The sequence below is a fragment of the Megalops cyprinoides genome, chromosome 11, assembly GCF_013368585.1.
Source record: "Megalops cyprinoides isolate fMegCyp1 chromosome 11, fMegCyp1.pri, whole genome shotgun sequence".
NCBI classification, from domain to species: Eukaryota; Metazoa; Chordata; class Actinopteri; order Elopiformes; family Megalopidae; genus Megalops; species Megalops cyprinoides.
In genome coordinates, this window is record NC_050593.1 from 8094467 (window position 1) to 8109150 (window position 14684).

The following is a 14684-nucleotide window of genomic DNA, read 5'->3' on the forward strand; positions in this document are numbered from 1 at the left end:
TGTGTGTATGTGTGTATGTGTGTGTGTATGTGTGTGTGTGTGTGTGTGTGTGTGTGTGTGTGTGTGTGTCTGTCTAGTGTTTCAACGGTGAGGAGTCCTCCATTGTGGAATGACGTTAGTTTGCGTCACAGGCCCCATTACCAAAGAACCAAAGTATCCATGAACAATACTCAGCTTCATAGCTACATTCAAACATGAATCTTATTGGATCATTGTGACTCTAAAAGCTCCAGGACCTCTGGATCACCAGTCTGATTTACAACTGTCATGCCTGCCTCATGCAGCCAATTTCATGCAGATCAGGCAAAATCCATGCCTGTAGCTTATATAGCTATTCACAGACCATCCTTAATTTGAGAGGGATGCTTGTTATCCGCTTGGTCTCCTACGTAATTTGAATTGCATCTCCTGCACTTGATGCTGATGTTATTTCAGTTTAGACTGGTGCTCACCAAGCGTGTTGTCAAGGTGCTTGTTGACGGGGCTACAAGGTTGCCACCATTTTCAGCCTGTGGGTGGCTTGTTGGTGGCTTGCCATCATCACTACAGGTCCCCTTGTCATGTGATTGTGGAGACATTACTCTGAAAACATACCCTTTTTAAGGAGACCACTTGTACAAAGTATGTGTGGTGGGTCTACTGGCGGGCCCTACATCCTGATACTCTGTACAATGTAGGTAATTACTGTGGTCAGATATTTCAATGACCTTCATTAATTGCTTTCACTAAAAAATTACTAAAAGCATCATGGGAAGTGTTCAGTTTGAACAACTGTATGCAGTTTAGATCTGGACCTGGTCTGCTGTATTAAGTTCAATTACGGAGCAGCTGAAGCACAGTCAATCATCTCCGTCATTATAGAATATGGGTCTTTGACCTGTTCCCTCTATCTGGGTGAATCCAGCTCTACTCATCTGTCTGGACATGGTGTGACAGCATAGACAAATCACCTTGGACAGATCAGTGATGAACAAGCATGTAAACCCAATGCAAATCCTGAATCCAGTGCTGCAGGTCTGCCTGCATTAACATAGAGCCATCAGTATCCTTTTCACCACTGTTCTTTGTGTAGGAGTGGTGGCCACTACCCATAATCCAGCTCTTTTAATGCTCGTCTCAAAACAAAGAGACAGTGGCTACAGTTTTTTTTTTCAGGGATTGCACCCACACCTCTTTGGTGCTAGGGAAGACGCTGTAACCACAGTTCCACTAAGCGTAGCGTTTTTTTGCACGACTTAGCCTAGACGTGGAGCATGAGGAACCTGTGACCAGAGAACCTCTCCTTCATTTAGAGGGGCTGCTCACACGCTCTCTGAATGCCAGGCATAGGTGGCCAGCAGCCGCATTCCTGGAAAGCTCACAGGACCGCGCAAACGCCACGTCCCTCTATATCCCTCCGAAAATCGCCCCTGAGCAACGTGCGGGTCCCGGAGTAGAGTGCTCGCATCCCGTTAAGTAATTACAAGCTGATGAGATGATTAAGGGGCGCAGGTAACGGCGTGGCGAGGCCTGCCATCCCCTGCGTTTGCACTGCTGTGTTTTGGCCAGACTCCTCGTCCCCACAGTCTCTGAGAAACCTTTATCTGCATCGCTTTTCTACCGCAACTAATTGCTCTGAGACCAGGTGTGGGTCACATTCTACCGAGTTTGTCTCCAGTCATACCCCCTGGTGATATCCAGCAACAAAAGGCAACCTTAAGAGGTCAATCTGTGGACTGGGTGCTCTGTCTGAGGAGCAGCTACTCTGCAGGCTGCAAGTTGCAGGTTTATCTCATCTTCACTATAGCAGTGGGAAGACAGGGGGAAGCAGATTTAAAAGAAAAATTAGACAAATGATTGTCTTTCACCAGCTCAAAGCTGGCTTTCTAGATAGTTTGGAGAGTAGAAATTGATGGAAAAAAACTGTTGAGTTAGCTACTGCCACTGATCTAATTCAATAACATTTGATTTAATACAGCATTCATGATATTGGAGCCAGCACAGTGCTATTTATAGACTTTTGGTCACAGCAGCAACAAAGAGTGGTGATATTACAGTGGCAAAAGACAACAAATCTTCCAGTGTGATAAAGTGCATCCAAACTCTGCTGGCTTAGGAGCAAACACAGATCAGAATGTAATATCCTAGGCTGTATATTATGTAGGACTGGACAGTATGTAAAATTTGCTCTTGAGAAACAAAAATGACACAGCAAACCAGCAAAAATCTCCACAGACCCCTTCTGGCAATCAAAGATGAAATTAGTCAGAGAATTAAGGCCCTTTTCATGTAAAAAGTTGAGAAAAAGAGACTAAGATGTAGCGGATGGCCATGACATGCTCCGGCTGTCCCATATAGCAGCACCCGTGAGTGGAAATGGAGTCTTTTTGCAGATGAGATGTTGGAGTCCCTGCCCCTGAGGCTGTGACCTGCAGGGGTCCTAGAGCAAGCTTTCTTGTAGGAGAGCAAACTGCATTGTGAGTACAATATTTGACCTATAAGAGTGCAGCAGAGGCTGGCAGGCTGCTGAGATCTCATCAGAGTAATGATCTGAACAGAAAAGGACATCCGGAAAACAAGGTTCCAGTGCTCCTTCTGAGACTTATTCATGAGCACAATCACACAGTCATTGCATTAAATTATTGTCATTTAGCAGACACGCTCATCCAGAGTGATAATTTTATCTTACAATTTTATCCATTCATACAGCTGGGTATTTACTGAGACAATTATGGATTTAGTACCTTGCCCAAGGGTACAAAGCAGTACCCCAGTGGGGAATCAAACCAGCAACCTTTTGGTTAGGAGCCCTGCTCGTTACCACTACACCACACTGCTGCTCATCGCCTTCCCTTGGGAACAAGACCGTGAGTGTTAAAGGTGTCTCCTCCTTTTGGTGTTAAGGTGCGAGCTTGGGTGTGGCGGTACATTAGATTTACTTGTTGCACCACTATGTGAGTTTCAATGGGACAGAATGAGTCAGGAAAGGGGCATAGCAGGTACTCCTCTTCCCCTCGGCCTGCTTTTCACATGCACTTCAGCCAGGGGCACGCTGTTACCTTCGGGGACAAAAGCAGATCTGACCTGAGCATTTTTCCGTGGGTTCCTCTGCAGGGTTCAATTCGAACATCAACCTCCCGAGCCGGGAGGACCCGGGCACAACCTCGCCCTTGCAGCTCCAGGACCGGAACGCCAACAACCACGCCGGGCCTCACCCCCACGCCCACTCCCTGTCCTCCGCGCCCGCTGAAAACGGCAACCAGCTCTCCAATGGTAAGGGGACCAAGCCTTGTCCACCAGCAAGCACAGATTCAAATCACACAAATATTACATTACATTACATGCATTTAGCAGACACACTTATCCAGAGCGATTTCCATCACAATAGAACATAAGTGTAACCATTCAATTTAAACAAGCAACAGTGTCAGACCAGGCTCAGCCCAAAGCAGTGAGTGTGAGCATTACATTATTTAAGCCTTACCACAAGTTACCTTACCTGGAACAAATGTGTCCAGGCCCAGCGGTTGTGCCCATCCAGACTTATGCAAAAATACAATGCCTGACATACATGGAGCGGATTAATCCAAAACAGTGCCATCCATCTGCGGAGGCCCATCCATTGCCCAAGGTGTTAGTTCGCAAATGATGGACGACGGTCGCAAGGCCACACGCTCCTGACACCACCTGATATGGTTCTGTAGCTTACAAGCAATGAAGGTGGAGAGAGAAGAAATATTGCCAACCAAAAGGTGAAGCCTCTTGTGGTCTGAGCAGAGTTCCCCCACTTGATAGAGTACCAGGGGGCCAGGGAATCCAATTCAGATGCAAGTGAGAAAGCCCCCCAGGAGGGGGTTTGTCTGGACGTGGATTGATGCGTGTGCGTGAATCCAAGCACTCCTTGTTAACTAACCCGGAACCCAAATACAGGTCGTCATGGTAACGCAGGGGTAAACTCCTGATGAATTTGTCAGTCTGGCATGAGTAATAGGTCAGCTTTTCCCACTAATGGCCTTTCTACTTTACAACAATCAGTTTGGTCATCTCAGATTCGTCTGCAAAGCCCCACCCCCCAAAAAAACATATGCACAGCCATTAATCATCTTATCTACTTTTTTCCAATTGTGCACATGTCATTCGCAAAATGAGGCAAATTCTAAGCTTCCTGGAAATGACTATGGCAATTGATTGAGGAATCGTGATATTGAACGAAATCTTTAAATCCCACATAAGCAAACACAGCGAGCAGTTGCAGTGGTTCGTTGATGAATACAGCCACCTGATCACTGTGTTTGCCTTGATCCAGTTTATGTTAAGATGAAGGCCTGTCCTCTTTTACTGACAGCTGCAATTGTGACGGTTTTCCTGCACAGGTTCACTGGAGGACGAGGGACACACCAAACCCAACAGCTCCACGCTGTCCTCCCTTCACAAACACATGGACAGCCATCATAGCCAGGTGAGGACACACCCCGTGTCTCAGACACGATCTGCTCCAGTGAAACTGTCAACCGCCCAAATTGAAATATGACCCCTCCCGGGAGTGGCCTGCAAGCCAGAAACAGATAGGGAGAGAGGTTGCCTCTAAATGGCTAACTCTCCTGACCCTGTGTCTATGATTGTCTTTCATAATTAACATACCTGCCAGTTTAAGTAAGCATCACTCATCAGTGGCTTAACTCACTTTTAGCTGGTCATCTGTTTTGTTGCAGCATTACAGTACCCTTACGCATTTCACTTTAAACGGTTTTGATTATTACAAAGAAATTGGGTTACGCTGAACGATCTTGATCGCGAAGAGTTCAGGGGAAAATTTTAATTGAATTGATTTTTTTTTACCCCATTACAACTAAAGTGATTTCATGTGAAGTGCAGGGAGGTAAAGCTATCTCATTAGAGATGCAATCAAATAAAAAGGAACTGGCTGCTAATGGGTGTTCATTATTCAAACTGGCATCCTTGTTGATGGTGCAGAACAATCAAAAGCAGGAGGATTATTACCAGATAGATTCAGTTCCCCCCTCCCTTATTTGTGGCTTACCAGCCACCGCTGGCCCCTCCAAACCCATGACCTCTCATCCACTAAACTGTCTGATCTGACAAAAGCTGGAATTCTAGGAACTGGAACCCGAATGATTGCAATTATTTTAATAGTGTTTTGGAAATAAAGACTCAGTAGTAATAGGAATGTTGATCAGATGTTGTCCCCCCTTAGTTTCCAGCAGCTGCAGAGGCTGTTCAAAGGCCTCTGTTGTATAAGGTGATGTCACTGGAATCCAGGCAGGATAATCCTCTTTACCTCGAGGAAACTGTCACTTTAGACAGGGTGGGGAACATGAGAATCTTAATGTTCACATGACAAAGATGCGACGTTTCCCATGTTGCAGTGTGGGTCACTGTCCACACGAACCAGTCAGAGAGATTGCAAACTTTGGTCCAAACTTTGGAGACCGTGGCACCAGATATGTCTACAGAATTCAATGTGGTCAAACTTCCAGTTTGACACATTGTGTACCACTCATGGTCACGGAAAGCAGATACAGCTTAAAGGGCTTTAACAGTGCTTTGCCGTGACCATATATTGAACCTCCCCTCCTCATTGGTGAGCTCAAATACACAGTCCTGTTTTGTCTCTGGGCTGAAGACAGGGCCAGAAATTTCTTCCCCTGGTGAGTACTGGGCCATATCAAACATTTCACTTTTGCTAATCCTTTTGCTTTCCCCAGGTCATACACACACAGTGCTCGGGGTCTACAATAACAAGATAGGTTTTACCCTGTTCGTATAGACTCCCTGCCCCCACCTCCCTCTCTGTGCCATTTGAGATGGCCAAAGGTCACATGACCACTCTGATCCAGGAAGCTCTTCACCAAACAGAGACAGAGACAGAGAACACGTCTCAATGGATAAGACACCTCCACTCGGCTGCATCCACACTCACTTCCCCTGTGCTTTAAATAAAGCTTCAATAATTCAATCAAATCATGAAATATTCATCGAGACAGAAACCTCCACTGAGAGGAGCAATCTGAATACAGCCCTGCAGTGAAACCAGACTCTGGCTCATTCAGCTGTACTGCACTCCTGTATAATGCCTGTGTAGACACCAGTGCAAAGGGTTCATTGTAACTGCAGCCAGCTTCATTTTTAGAATTACCTTAATACAACTCACACTGATAAAACAAAAACATTGATTCACTAGTAGCAGTAGTTCACTTGAACATGTAATGATGCTCCCTTATGGTGCTGATTGTCCCAGCAATGTTTCAGTATGTTGGGGGATATCCACTTAAAAAAAGAGACATACAGCAAAATATCATTACTATTATAATCTGAACCCAACCCTCACCCCCACGTACTTTAGCAGTTAAGTTCCACTGTAAGGACAGCATGAACATTATGCTACTTCACATTTAACTGTCAGTGTGACCCCGTATCCTAATTCTGCCATGTGCCAACACAAGTTGCTTCCAGTCATCCAGTTGTCCTGAAAGTCATCTTTTATCACCAGTTCACATTTCAGTATATAACAAATAAGCACTAAGGACTAGATGAAATTTAAAGACCATTGCAAGTGCAATGTAAATTTATTGTATGAAAACCCAAAATTTCATGGATGAAACCATTCACACCATGTCTGATGTGTTTTTTTTCCATTGTTCTGAATAAAAAAACACTGAATAATCACTGAAGATAAAAATGGGGTCACCCCATATTGAAAAAGAACCAAGAGCCTGGAGAATTTCAACGCCAGAATTGAAATTGTACTGTGGTCGGTTCAAGACCTATTCCAGCATGTGTATGGGGCAGTTTTACAAATGTACACTTTTACAAATGCTAACCCCTCATTTAAAAAACACAAGACCAGCTACATTTGGCAATTTGTTTATGGTTAGTTTTTACTGATTTTATTGGCCTGAAGCCTTTGCCTGCAGGTTGAGGAGCAGTGACATTTATTATCATAATTAATGTATAATTTATTAGCAAAACTGGGAGGGGGGCAGTGGAATCTCAGAATCTGCCATTGAGATGCTTTTGATGATCTGTCCTCTGCAGATTGATGATCCGGTGAAGCAGGTGAATTAGAATCAAACTGGAAATTATCATGCAATGTGAAACGTTTCGTGCAATATGTGGTTATGTCTCTCTCTGATATAAAGGTACTGTCTTGTCTTCCTGTGTTGTGTTCTTCCAGAGGGGTCACCTCAACTTCTCCCCCTTTGGCGCTGGAGCTGCTCTCTGAGGCCTGAGGTGGGCAAGTGGGGGGGGGGGGCGGGCAGCTGGGTCTGCCCCTGAAATTTTGGGATGGGGTGAGTGTGGTACATTACTGACTCCTTTCATCTGCATGACACTCTTAGTCTCCACCCAAAATTTGTTCAAAGTCTCCTGTGTTTTTCAAGGAGTAGAAAATCTTTCATTTTCAGATGGCTGGGGTGAGGGGATTATAAATATACTGTAATTAAAGATATAATATTATGGAAAAAAATATTATTTCCAAAGCAAATGATAATGTTACAGACATGCTCATTTTTTATTTTTGCATGTTCAAAATGGCAGCTGTGTAAAAATAGCAATAACATTTATGACTGTAGTGATTTAATGCAATAGTGGGATAAAATATGGGGAAGTTCATCAAGCATATGATTATAACAGTGCAAATATCAGTTAAAGTGAAATTATGGAAGCAGTGATAGAATGAATGTTGATGATTTGTTCACGTATGCATGGGTTTCTCAAGTGGAACATTACCGTTCCCCTTTTTCTAGCTATAGTATTTAACGATGCCTTTATAAAATTAAGAGTAATGAATATTAGCGAGGGGCATCACCCTGAATGAGTGGCTCAGGTCTGAACAAAGAAAAAGGTAGCTAAACATGATTACCTCTGCAAATATCTGGCGTGCTTTGAAGAATGCAAATGTTTGAAGAATATCAATGAGAGCTTAACATAGCTTAGCCTAGCCCTTGTTTTGGGTCCTTGTATTCCATTGACCCCCTGCAGATTAAACTGGGGTTCTGAATTCAAGGCCACGTTGCACACATGGTGTACAAACATCTTCAAATAAAGTGAACTGCAGTTTTTTAATGCCCTCCCCGCTCCTCCCACATCCTAGAAATCACTCCTTTAGTCCTCTCCTTTCTCTTTGCCATGCTGTTTTCCTTTGTTTCTTCATCTGTTTTTTGCCATAAGACAGTCTGCCTTACTTGTGAGTGTTGACTGGCATGGTGTCGCGTCTGTGTGGTTGGGTTGAAATGAGGCCTTTTGCGTCTTCTGTGAAAGCACCATGCATGCTCTTTTTTCTTATCTAGCATTCGAACGCAAAGCTCACACACCATTTATCTTCACAAGTGGGACAAGTGTGTATTTAAATAGAAAGGCTCTCAAACTGAACGGCTTCCACAGCCACAGTAATCCCTGCTGCGCATTTTCGGGGTCTCGTGCTCCCCTGAAAACTTGGCTCCAGATCAGCCAGCCTTTTCCCAAGCCCAGATGGTAGCGGCACCCCCCACCTGGAAAGTTCTGAGTAACATATTACCATGTTTCAGGTGGGAATTCACAGAGGATGACTCAGGGCCCCCTGAATCTGGCACCTTGGACTGTAAGCTCTGTTCTGAATTGTCATGCGTTCCTCACCTTTCTCTGCGTTGCTCGTGACCAAGGTGGTCCTGCATGAAATGGCCAGCCACACCAGGAATGAGGACAGAGGTGTGGCAAGAAGGATATGGGGAACAGTGCAGAGATATGGTGGGAGATTAGAGGCAGGAACAGGCAGGAAGGAATCAAACCCCTGTGCTCTGTCTGCCACCAGTCATGCCAAATCCCCAATACCGCTACAGCGGTGGTATTGGCGAGCAGGTATAGTTGGGTGGGGGATTGGGATGGTATCTGCGCAGGAACCAAAGTAATAAGAGAGGTGCAGAAAGGGTTAACGGGGAGAGCTCAGCAGAATTTTCTCCCCTCACGTTTGAGAAAGCACCGTTCCTCGAATTCCCCTCAAGAGGAAAACAGCGAGAGCACGTTGGGTAAAGTGATTAAAGCACTTAGAGAATCAAAGGGCGCAGTGTTTCCGCGGCGTCCCCACAGGTTCCCTGCCGAAAATCTGCGCCTCTGCCACTGTTTGTTTGGCGTGGACCCCGAGGGAGCCGGTGCGAAATTGTTGGGATGCCATTTGGGCTGAAAGAGGCTCCAGCTTTTCAAAATAACCTAGGAGCTGTGCACAGTCAGTCTCTCTGAAGACAGAGCTGCTGTAGAGTTCAATGCTTGGAACTTTTTAAAAAGTGGTACCTCGGGAAACCAGTCTGTACACTAAACTGGGAAAAGTCAGCAATGTTGCACGCATGAGAGCACAAGGCACAGACACAGACTCACAGTGGCATGCACCATCTCACACATGCAATTTCATTAGCGAGGTTTTGTTAATTTAGCTAAAAATCAGTTCATCTTATTTGACAACACAACAATTTTTGATCCAGCATATTCTCTATCAAACAATTCCATATGGAAAATGCACTGGATTGAAGGGACAGACTGTGTTCCCCCTGTCAAATGTTTGACTCTTTTTTCCTACATTTTTCGTGTGTATTCTTCTTATGTATTTTCTTATGTACCATTTCTGTTCCAGCTGTGTTGTGTTTTGTGCCACCTTGTTACATGCACTGTGCGTAAATTACTCTGGACCAACTACTTGGGGCATCTGTTAACGGTCTGAGTGTCTCCTCTGAACTGCATAGTCTCTCCTTATTCAAGCAGACTGCACATGCTTTTGAAGTTAGATTTGTTTTGAATCTAAACTGGGTTGATGGGATCATTAAGCCATACGAACAATGGTGAATGACCCCCATTGTGCAGCTGTATTATGTGCATCCAACACAGAGTTTCACAGAGCTTTTTGGAGTTTTTGTAGCTCCTTGAGAGAAAGATGTCTTGAGCTTGATGTGGAAATCAATTGGCTTTTAATGTGTAGCTGGGGAGAAATGTGACTTACCCTTCAAACACATTTTCACCCCAGACTGAAATTGGTTTGGTGGTGTAATCAGGCCAGCAAGAACAATCATAAATGTCTCCCATTGCAATATCCAAAGTTTACCCCCCCCCCCAAAAAAAAATGTTTTATTGCTCTTTGATGGAAGAATGTCTGGAGTTCAATGTGGAAAGCGATTATTTTTCAGTCCATTGGGCCGTGGGGGGGAATTGTAACTTGCCCTTCAAACACTTCATCCCCCAAGACAGATCTCACTGTGAAAACGTTCACAGGAAAAATGAACAATGCCTTGCTGTTTGCTTTGGCAAATTCATTCCGTTGAAAATGGTCTCTCTTTTTTTGCAAGGAATAAATTATTTAATGGGATTTGATTTGATTATGAGATGGGGAAATGGGGGGGGGGGGGGGGGGTTGTAGTCGATGAGGGGCTGATTTACAGGCATTAAAAAAGGGAGATTCTATTGACTTTCTTAATCTGCTGCTCCTGAACTCAGAAAATCATGACAGAGGCCAGTCTGTCTCCGTTGGGGGGGCCACGTGAGACCCTGAGCAGATGGACACTCTGGGAACGGGTTTCAGAGCTCTGTGAACCTCCTGAACCCTCTTCATGTCATTAAATTAAGTTGCTCATGCTATCGATATCAACTGTGCAATTTGCTTACAGTGTCCAAGCATCCTGGTAATGAAGTAGTACTTTTTAACTGCACCTGAGTAGGGTGGACATCTGGGACATCGCACTGACCTTTTTGGAGGTGCCTTGTTAAGTATCCTGTTGCTCCCGTTCTTGTTTGTCCAAAAACATGTTAGCCAGCAGCCTTCTCTTACAGCCTGACTGAAGCCAAGCAGGGTTGGTCTTGATTTGTGATTGGATTGGAGACCTCCTTGGAAATATATATCCTGCTGCTGGAAGGGGTGCATGGGCATTGGCAGTGGTTGTTCTCTCTAAGTGGAAACCCAGTGCATTGAAGGAGAAGCTATGCTGTAGGAGTCGTCATCTGTCTCCTATAGCTTTTACTGTAAAGTGTAGGAGTTCCATGGTGTCTTGTCCAAATTCAAAATATAATCCCTAGTCCAACCCTAGAATGAGGTCTTTGATCAAGTTATACAGGTCTCTGCTTTGATGGAAACCATAACTGATGGACTATAGTGCCGGCTGTCTTTGCCTTATGGGGTTGTGTGCTCTCCCATGGGGTCCTGTTCACTGGAGACACTTTTAGATGACTGAAAGCAAGTCCTAGCCCCCCAGAGAGGCCGAGGGGTTAGTGCTCAATTGACTTCTCGCCATGGTAAGAAACTTCCAGAGAGACAGAGCCCTTGGACCAGTGATTTGGAACAGTCAGACTTTGGTTCAGCCTGGTACTATGCAAAGCTGCTAGAGGGCTGGAACAGTCAGACTGTGGTTCAGCCTGGTACTATGCAAAGCTGCCAGAGGGCTGGAACGTTTGGGGGGGGTACGCCTTAAAGGCTTACATCCAGGACACTCCAGCAAATCCCTGGATTTGAGAGGAGCGTGAGGAATCTGATTATCCTGAGTGGCTGAGAGAGCGGCTCGCCCCCCGCTCACACGCTCCGCTCCCATCAGCCGGCCCTCGCTGGACCTCGCGTGTGCCGCAGATCACCGTGCCGACCACAGCCGCACTTGCACTCCACTGCTTAAAGCCCCAGAGTCTGTCTGAAGCATCCCCCAGCTCAGCTATTGAGTGCAGTGAGCCTCAAAGTGCCGTCTGTCCATGCAACCGAAGGCAGTGCACACTCTACACTGTTAGACCAATCAGGGTGACTGCTGTCCTCCTGCCGAACAGGCTGTCTCCACTTCCTCATCCATTCCCTGAGAGGAAATAGGAGGGGAAGCCCAGCGGTCAGAACACCAGACCGCGACCATGACCACTGCCACTTCAGCAGCTGAGCTTTAAACAAATACTGCCTGCTGCCCTACTTTTTCTCTGCTGTTGCATGCTGGCATGCTCCACAATCCAATTACACAGGAAGAGCTGCTGGATTCTGGTTATCTGTAAACAAACATTACCGTACAACCAGCTGACACACTTATCGTTTGTGTACATCTGCCCGATAATTCTCAGGAGCATGTACTGTACATATATGTACAGTAGTGTGTGTGCGTGTGTGTGTATATATGTATAAATAAATATAGATTTATATGTGTGTGTGTGTGTACACATACACACAGAGTAATTAAGTGATAATTATGTCATCTGACATTTGTGTAATAATTTTATGTTGAGAATGAATCACATGGTATTTGCAGGATTTGTGGTCAGTCTGAGTTCAGTCACATTCTCTTGCATTTTGTTCTACCCTCCCAGCTCTGTTATTAAGCTGCTAAGGGCTTCAGGATCCTGTTTTCATAAAGGTGAGAGGCGTATGCCCAGGCATTAGTCTCTACAGGACCTTTGAGTGGAGAGTGACAGGTCAGGAGTGAGCAATCAAGCACAGATACTTGGAGTCATACTGAGCCCAGATTGCTACTGTGCTTGAGTGCACATGTGTGAGCCTATGTGCATTCCTGCAGGTTTGTGTACGTGCGTGCCCTGCATGCAAAGGTGTGTGCACATAAATGCACACATCAATCCAGGCAATGATATGATCCTACTGAAAAAGATCACGATTTTTCTGTGGGGCAGAAGTTGGCTCGCTCAGCCAGGCCACTGTGTACTGCTGGTTATTTTGAATCAGGGTGCTTGACCCTGAGGAGTCAGGGCATTCATTCAGTGCTCAAAAATTCAGGGTGAGGGAACCGCAAGCGGACCCTGTGAGGGAGAGAATCAGGTGACCCTGCAGATGAACAGAGAGCCGGTACAGTGTGTGCCTGGGCTGCGAATAGACTGTGGCGAGGATATGAATTATGGATCACGCTGCCCCGCTGCGTTTTCCTAGCAGGAGCTGGAACAGAATGTGTCCCTCCCTTCCCTCTCTCTCTGCCTGGCTGGCAGGGATTCCTCGACACCACCGCCGGCGCGGTGTCTGCCGACTGCTGCAGCATGCCAGTGCGAGAGGCTTTATTTAGCGGTGACGCTTGGGAACGTGCCCTGTCGGAGGTGTACGGGCAGTTCAGCTCTCTGCATGCCGAGGTCACAGAGACTGCTGCCATTTTTGTAACCTGCGTGAACAGTGAGATGCGCTCACGGCTGATGAACACGCTATTAATAGACACCACAGTTAAGGTGTTATAGGAACACAAGTCCCGTTTGAATTGCAGGCCCTAAAATTCTTTATATTCTTTCTCTTCTTTCTTTCTTTCTTGCGTAGCACATGATAGTTTGATGGCCAAGAGATGCACTGATGCAGGTAACAAAGAACACCAACAGTTTACACTAAAAAATTCCATTCTTCAGTGTGAATAAAAATTCTGAAGATGCCACTGCACAGCCTTATTTTGTCTGGATGCAACAGATAGTTATCTACTGTTCTCACTGCTCTGTCTCTCTGAAAAACATGGATTTCAAAACCACAAGGCTCCACTGCTGTCCTTATGACAGCCCATTACCCTTCAGTGTTTGTCAGCAGAAGAGGCCAGCGTTATTTGCTCGGAGACAGACCTGGACAGGAAGCGACAGGGTCAGGGGTCACAGCGATCTCCCGTGTCTACTGCCGTAAAGGTCACGGCGATCGTCGCGGACACTTCCTGCTGGTAATGCAAGCTCCTTTTCGGGGGTGGGGGGGGATAGCGTGCAGGCGCCTTGCGTGAGGCTTCTGGGAAGAGGTGCTTTTGTCACGGCTGAGCCCGGCATTAAAGCACGGCGTTTTGGCGGGGAGCAATACACGCGCAGACCCTCTGCACGCAAGCCATCCCCGGCAGATCAACAGCCGCATGGGCAGTCCTCTCTGTGTGTTTACAGACAGGCTCTTCCTCCCTAATTGGATTGCAGACCATGCAAGAGCTGGAGTAACACTGCTGGCCCTCATTTGGTGTTTCCCGTAAGCTGCAGGATTTGTTCCCTAACAGGGCAAAGCCATGCTATGTCCAGAGACGTATGGGTTGTGGCATATCGCGGCTATTCCGTGAATGGCAGTTACTGCATCCCACGACCGTCCGTCCATTGTGATTGTGTCCATCCGGCTTTCCTACGTCACAGAGCAGAAGGAAACATGCACAGTCTGCATGCTTGTTAGTGTCTTGTTGATGCTCTGAAGATTTCAAATTCCCTGTTCTGATCATTTGCCTCAAGGCAGATGGATTGACTCGCGATGTCAGGTTAGCTCGTTCCAGCACATGGGAAGAAATTCTGGACTGGCAGTATATGTGAAATTCGTGTTCTGGAGCTGTTTGGTGTGGTCTCACTCCTCCATAAAGAGCTCTCCGTTTGCACTGTGTCTGAAGGGCCTCTCTGCCAGGTCTGAGTCTGGGGACACCTGTAGGTTGAGGCTAATTGGAGAGGACTGCCCTCCCTCTCACACAAAACTCCTTTACACAAAGCTTCCTGCCCAGTTTGTGGCAGGGGAAGCATTGATAGCCCATGTTGGAGAGGCAGGAGCCAGTCAAGGTTCAAGGACTGCCCACCCTCCCAGTCCTGCCTATGCCTCACTGAATCTCGTGATTCAGAGGAGTCCCAACTTCCCACTGTTCTCATTTCAGTATAGCCACACAGAATCCACACAGCCAAGACTTCCAACCCACTGGGTACCCATTTCCACTGAAAAGATTCTCAAAAATGTGCTTATTTTCTGAGAAATGGACCGAGCTGAAGGCTCCTCTGGGTGACCG

General features: G+C 46.1%; 1 protein-coding gene across 1 annotated transcript in view; it reads left to right on the top strand.

Moving 5' to 3' along the window:
- The window catches only part of myo16 (myosin XVI), a 99942-nt gene extending 92708 nt beyond the window's left edge, over nt 1–7234 (top strand). Inside the window, 3 exon segments of the mRNA XM_036540092.1 lie at nt 3094–3252; nt 4353–4438; nt 7175–7234. Coding sequence (XP_036395985.1) covers nt 3094–3252; nt 4353–4438; nt 7175–7222 — 293 coding nt within the window. The 3' untranslated portion in view covers nt 7223–7234.
- The last annotated feature ends 7450 nt before the right edge of the window (nt 7235–14684 follow it).